This window comes from Oncorhynchus masou, unplaced genomic scaffold (assembly GCF_036934945.1).
Source record: "Oncorhynchus masou masou isolate Uvic2021 unplaced genomic scaffold, UVic_Omas_1.1 unplaced_scaffold_1208, whole genome shotgun sequence".
In the NCBI taxonomy this organism is placed as follows: domain Eukaryota; kingdom Metazoa; phylum Chordata; class Actinopteri; order Salmoniformes; family Salmonidae; genus Oncorhynchus; species Oncorhynchus masou.
The window spans coordinates 22,629-30,000 of NW_027001867.1; the positions used below are offsets into that span (position 1 = coordinate 22,629).

Here is a 7,372-nt window from a genome sequence, read left to right on the forward strand (position 1 = left end):
GAGATAATGTGACCCTTCTCTACCACACCCCCACAAACACAGAGATAATGTGACCCTTCTCTACCACACCCCCACAAACACAGAGATAATGTGACCCTTCTCTACCACACCCCCACAAACACAGGGATAAGGTGACCCTTCTCTACCACACCCCCACAAACACAGAGATAATGTGACCCTTCTCTACCACACCCCCACAAACACAGAGATAATGTGACCCTTCTCTACCACACCCCCAGAAACACAGAGATAATGTGACCCTTCTCTACCACACCCCCAGAAACACAGAGATAAGGTGACCCTTCTCTACCACACCCACAGAAACACAGAGATAAGGTGACCCTTCTCTACCACACCCCCAGAAACACAGGGATAAGGTGACCCTTCTCTACTACACCCACAGAAACACAGAGATAAGGTGACCCTTCTCTACTACACCCACAGAAACACAGGGATAAGGTGACCCTTCTCTACTACACCCACAGAAACACAGAGATAAGGTGACCCTTCTCTACTACACCCACAGAAACACAGGGATAAGGTGACCCTTCTCTACTACACCCACAGAAACACAGAGATAAGGTGACCCTTCTCTACTACACCCACAGAAACACAGGGATAAGGTGACCCTTCTCTACTACACCCACAGAAACACAGGGATAAGGTGACCCTTCTCTACTACACCCACAGAAACACAGAGATAAGGTGACCCTTCTCTACTACACCCACAGAAACACAGAGATAAGGTGACCCTTCTCTACTATACCCACAGAAACACAGAGATAAGGTGACCCTTCTCTACTACACCCACAGAAACACAGGGATAAGGTGACCCTTCTCTACTACACCCACAGAAACACAGAGATAAGGTGACCCTTCTCTACTACACCCACAGAAACACAGGGATAAGGTGACCCTTCTCTACTACACCCACAGAAACACAGAGATAAGGTGACCCTTCTCTACTACACCCACAGAAACACAGGGATAAGGTGACCCTTCTCTACTACACCCACAGAAACACAGGGATAAGGTGACCCTTCTCTACTACACCCACAGAAACACAGAGATAAGGTGACCCTTCTCTACCACACCCACAGAAACACAGGGATAAGGTGACCCTTCTCTACTACACCCACAGAAACACAGAGATAAGGTGACCCTTCTCTACTACACCCACAGAAACACAGGGATAAGGTGACCCTTCTCTACCACACCCCCAGAAACACAGGGATAAGGTGACCCTTCTCTACCACACCCCCACAAACACAGGGATAAGGTGACCCTTCTCTACCACACCCCCACAAACACAGAGATAAGGTGACCCTTCTCTACCACACCCCCACAAACACAGAGATAAGGCAATCCCTCTCTACCACACCCACAGAAACACAGAGATAAGGTGACCCTTCTCTACCACACCCACATAAACACAGGGATAAGGTGACCCTTCTCTACCACACCCCCACAAACACAGAGATAAGGCAATCCCTCTCTACCACACCCACAGAAACACAGGGATAAGGTGACCCTTCTCTACCACACCCCCACAAACACAGAGATAAGGTGATCCTTCTCTACCACACCCACAGAAACACAGAGATAAGGTGACCCTTCTCTACTACACCCACAGAAACACAGAGATAAGGTGATCCTTCTCTACCACACCCACATAAACACAGAGATAAGGTGATCCTTCTCTACCACACCCCCACAAACACAGGGATAAGGTGACCCTTCTCTACCACACCCCCAAAAACACAGAGATAAGGCAATCCCTCTCTACCACACCCCCAGAAACACAGAGATAAGGTGACCCTTCTCTACCACACCCCCACAAACACAGAGATAAGGTGATCCTTCTCTACTACACCCCCACAAACACAGAGATAAGGTGATCCTTCTCTACTACACCCCCACAAACACAGAGATAAGGTGATCCTTCTCTACTACACCCACAGAAACACAGAGATAAGGTGACCCTTCTCTACCACACCCCCACAAACACAGAGATAAGGTGATCCTTCTCTACTACACCCACAGAAACACAGAGATAAGGTGACCCTTCTCTACTACACCCACAGAAACACAGAGATAAGGTGACCCTTCTCTACCACACCCACAGAAACACAGAGATAAGGTGACCCTTCTCTACCACACCCCCACAGAAACACAGAGATAAGGTGATCATTCTCTACCACACCCACAGAAACACAGAGATAAGGCAATCCCTCTCTACCACACCCAGAGAAAAGCATCCAAGAGAAAGTCACAGCTCAAACAAGACACCCACAGGGAGCGAGGTCCCGGTGAGGGACACCATTGTCCAGCTCCCATGGAGCACTGGGGTTAAGTGCTTGCTCAAGGGCACATTGACAGATTTGCCATTTTGTCAGCTCCGGGATTGGAACCATCACCCTTTTGGGTTATTGGCCCAACGCTCTAACCTCAAGGCTATTTGTCTTTCCCAGAGTGTTGTTTTCAATAACAGACAGGCCCAGGTTGGTGCAAGTTTCTCCATATGTCCAGAAGCTCCTGAGGAGTGTCGAGGATGGTCGTGATAACAGCCATGTAGTGACAGCGGTCCTGGGCTCCTGCATACCCCTGAAAAAGGTTTCCACTGGGGGGGTCAGTAGGCCGGATGCCCAGGTGTCTCATACACAGTCCCAGATACACATCCTCTATGTAGACGGCTTTAACATGCCTGGACGCCTCCACCAGCTTCCTGGGGAGGTCTAAGGTGAAGACATAGCCCAGGCCCAGAGCATAAGGTGGGTATACTGGTTCAGGAAACACCTCCTTTGGAAGGTACCATTTGGAGTTACGGTCTCTTAGAACGGCGGCCAATTGTGCCACTAGTCCAGTCATGTAGTTCTGCGTCGGAGCGTGAAGCAGCATGTTGACCAAGGTGTTTACGTTGAGGAACATGTCTGAGTCGATCTTCATGGCGTAGGAGGCGTTGGGGCAGCGAGAGCTCAGCCACTCCATCATCACCATGGTCTTGATGGTCAGGTTTTTGTAGCTGTCTATGAAGTTGCTCTGCAGCAGATCCTGGTGCTCTTTGCTCTCCTGCAGCACCTTCTCCTGGAGCTGCTCTGTCTCCTCTCCACTGGGCAGTCCCAGCAGGAAGAACAGACAGACCTCTCTGCCCAGTACCTGCCTCTCACTGCCCCAAGTCCTGCGGACGGCCTCACGGGCCTCCCTGTTATAGGGCGCCACTGGCACCATCAGAACCAGGAAGGGGTTCTGCTCCCGGCATTTCTCTGGCTCATCCAGGATGAAGGAGTACTCTGATGGGTATTCTACATGGTACGGTCCTGGGGACACATACGGAGGAGGAGTGGCCAGTCCAGTGGTCGGTGTTATTGATGGCCAGTCCTGAATGGATATTGTGTCCAGGTAAACTTCTGATTCAGCTTGTGGTTCAACGTCAACATACATTGTAGGTGTGTCCTTGTTGTCTGGAGTTTCAACTTCCACATAATATGTTGATTCATCGTTAGTCGTTGAACTGATGCTCTCGGAGGACAAGTCCTCTCCTCTTGAAGGATCTGGAGTCCTCCTAGAATGGGGACGCTGGTAGGGGTGGTTTGGGTTGTTGGTATATTCCAGAACGGTATAGTATATGACCCTCAGCGACACCAGTACCAGGAGGATCTTGGTGCACGTCCCCCAGTGACTGATCATTACATCGGGATCTTTGTCACTAGAAAAAAACAAAATGGAGGTCAATTGTAACAAACCAAAAACAAGCTGGAACACAGGAGTGATGGTAGATGATAATGGGCCTCTGTACGTCTATGTAGATATTCCATAAAAAAATCAGACGTTTCCAGCTACAATAGTCATTTACAACATTAACAATGTCTGCACTGTATTTCTTATCAATTTGATGCTATTTTAATGGACAAAAATACGTGCTTTTCTTTCAAAAACAACTACATTTCTAAGTGACCCCAAACTTTTGAACGGTAGCGTATGTCTCAAGTGAAGCCTTGTGAAATGATCAGACGGTTCGTACACAGTGGTGTCAGATACAGACAGTGGTTTGTGGACATACAGACACAGATACAGATACAGACAGTGGTTTGTGGACATACAGACACAGATACAGATACAGACAGTGGTTTGTGGCGAGTCACTGTTGCGTAGCTCCTGTAGACCATGTCGTGCCAGGAAGGTTTGAAACGCTTTTACAAGCCATCTAGTTTCAGTCCTGTTCCTTTTGCAAATATCTTTACATTTCCATATTAGTTCAAAACAAGTTCACATCAAGATAGCGATGTTACACAGTTACAAAGTTTAGAAAGAGCTTTGAGAAATGATACAGCAAAAGTGTATGTATTTATGAAGACCACAGCTTCCGGTTACTGTAGGAAGTGTCTCACTTGTTCTGTTCTGTTTTTATCTTGCCTGACTGTGTACAGTTCAGTTCCTGCTTATATTTTTGTATTTATTTATTTCACCTTTTTTTAACCAGGTAGACCAGGTCACCTTTATTTAACCAGGTAGACCAGATCACCTTTATTTAACCAGGTAGACCAGGTCACCTTTATTTAACCAGGTAGACCAGATCACCTTTATTTAACCAGGTAGACCAGATCACCTTTATTTAACCAGGTAGACCAGATCACCTTTATTTAACCAGGTAGACCAGGTCACCTTTATTTAACCAGGTAGACCAGATCACCTTTATTTAACCAGGCAGACCAGGTCACCTTTATTTAACCAGGTAGACCAGGTCACCTTTATTTAACCAGGTAGACCAGATCACCTTTATTTAACCAGGCAGACCAGGTCACCTTTATTTAACCAGGTAGACCAGGTCACCTTAATTTAACCAGGTAGACCAGGTCACCTTAATTTAACCAGGTAGGCCAGTTGAGAACAAGTTCTCATTTACAACTGCAACCTGGCCATGATAAAGCAAAGCAGTGCGACACAAACAACATCACAGAGTTACACATGGAATAAACAAACATACAGTAGAGAAAGTCTATATACAGTTTGTGCAAATGAGGTAAGATTAGGGAGGTGAGGCGATAAATAGGCCATAGTGGTGAAATAATTACAGTAATTACAGTATGGCAAATGAAACATTGGGTGATAGATGTGCAGAAGATGAGTGTGCAAGTAGTGATATTGGGGTGCAAAGGAGCAAAATAAATCAATCAAATAAACAACAATATGGTGATGAGGTAGTTGGATGGGCTATTTACAGATTGGTTATGTACATGTGCAGTGATCTGTGAGCTGCTCTGACAGCTGGTGCTGAAAGTTAGTGAGGGAGATATGAGTCTCCAGCTTCAGTGATTTTTGCAATTCGTTCCAGTCATTGGCAGCAGAGAACTGGAAGGAAAGGTGGCCAACGGAGGAGTTGGCTTTAGGGGTGAACAGTGAAGTATACCTGCTGGAGCACGTGCTGCGGGTGGGTGCTGCTATGGTGACCAGTGAGCTGAGATAAGTCGGGGCTTTACCTAGCAGAGACTTATAGATGACCTGGAGCCAGTGGGTTAGGTGACGGATATGAAGCGAGGGCCAGCCAACGAGAGCATACAGGTCGCAGTGGTGGGTAGTGTATGGGGCTTTGGTGACAAAACGGATGGCACTGTGATAGACTGCATCCAATTTTCTGAGTAGAGTGTTGGAGGCTATTTTGTAAATTACATCGCTGAAGTCGAGGATCGGTAGGATAGTCAGTTTTATGAGGGTATGTTTGGCAGCATGAGTGAAGGATGCTTTGTTGCGAAATAGGAAGCCGAATCTAGATTTAATTTTGGATTCGAGATGTTTAATGTTAGTCTGGAAGGAGAGTTTACAGTCTAGCCAGACACCTAGGTATTTATAGTTGTCCACATATTCTATTCCAGAATAGGACGGGTGGGTAGGTGTGTGCAGCAATCGGTTGAAGAGCATGCATTTAGTTTAGCTTGCATTTAAGAGCAGTTGGCGGCCATGGAAGGAGAGTTGTATGACATTGAAGCTCGTCTGGAGGTTAGTTGATTAACACAGTGTCCAAAGAAGGACCAGAAATATACAGAATGGTGTCGTCTGCGTAGAGGTGGATCAGAGACTCACCAGCAGCAAGAGCAACGTCATTGATGTATACAGAGAAAAGAGTCGGCCCGAGAATTGAACCATGTCACACCCCCATCGAGACTGCCAGAGGTCTGGACAACAGGCCCTCCGATTTGACACGCTGAACTCTGTCTAAGAAGTAGTTGGGGAACCAGGCGAGGCAGTCATTTGAGGTACACTTCAACTGTGAGAGACGGAATCTAAAACAAAAAACCAGAAAATCACATTGTATGATTTTTGAGTAATTAATGTGCATTTTATTGCATGACATAAGTATTTGATACATCAAATAGCAGAACTTAATAATGCAAATTAATTACTTAAAAATCATGTGATTTTCTGGATTTTCTGGATTTTCGTTTTAGATTCCGTCTCTCACAGTTGAAGTGTACCTATGATAAAAATGACAGACCTCTACATGCTTTGTAAGTAGGAAAACCTGCCAAATCGGCAGTGTATGAAATACTTGTTCTCCCCACTGTAGGTCTGTAGCAGTTTGGGTCTAGAGTGTCTCCCCCTTTGAAGAGGGGACTGACCGCAGTAGCTTTCCAATCTTCCAATGCTACCACTAGTGTGAAAGCACCGCCAGCATTCAAAAGTGACCAAAACATCAGCCAGGAAGCATAGGAACTGAGAAGTGGTCTGTGGTCCCCACCTGCAGAACCACTCCTTTATTGGGGGTGTCTTGCTAATTGCCTATAATTTCCACCTGTTGTCTATTCCATTTGGACAACAGCATGTGAAATTTATTGTCAATCAGTGTTGCTTCCTAAGTGGACCGTTTGATTTCACAGAAGTGTGATTGACTTGGAGTTACATTGTTACATTGTTACATTGTTCCCTTTTATTTTTTTGAACAGTGTATATGAAAATACCCTCAAATAAAAGTTCTAAAATTCTGTTCTCTCGCCTCATATAAAACAATTGATCTCAAATCCCAAATGCTGGAGTAGAGAACTTTACTGTCCAAATAAATATGTAGGGGAGTGTACAGGTATGTCACAGTCACAAAGAATAGTTGCTGTTAGACATACCGTTATTCTCTAAACGTTTCAAGGGTGAATTCAGATGTATTTGTTATCATTCTCAGACAATCCTTACCTCTGTTGTATCCTCACTCAACCTCCCAGCCAGCGGTTATCTCCCATTAGCATCTGTAACCACAGACAGACTTCAGACTGAGATACAGACCAACTGAGATCACACTTAACAAGACCCTGAGTACAAACTCACAGACACATCCTTAGAGTGACTGACACATCCTAGGAGTGACTGACACATCCTAGGAGTGACT

General features: G+C 45.8%; 1 protein-coding gene across 4 annotated transcripts in view; it reads right to left on the reverse strand.

Moving 5' to 3' along the window:
- Positions 1 to 1,148: 1,148 nt before the first annotated feature.
- The window catches only part of LOC135529908 (beta-1,3-galactosyltransferase 1-like), an 8,078-nt gene continuing 1,854 nt past the window's right edge, over positions 1,149 to 7,372 (reverse strand). For 2 of the 4 annotated variants that reach the window (XM_064958313.1, XM_064958312.1), the window contains exons 2-3: positions 7,180 to 7,232; positions 1,149 to 3,706 (exon numbers count right to left, since the gene is read on the reverse strand). In XM_064958313.1, the coding sequence (XP_064814385.1) occupies positions 2,482 to 3,687 (1,206 nt within the window). In that variant the 5' untranslated portion in view covers positions 3,688 to 3,706; positions 7,180 to 7,232 and the 3' untranslated portion in view covers positions 1,149 to 2,481. Of the gene's footprint in view, positions 3,707 to 6,078; positions 6,279 to 7,179; positions 7,233 to 7,372 lie in introns of all 4 variants that reach the window. The other 2 variants (XM_064958315.1, XM_064958314.1) reach the window with 2 other exon arrangements.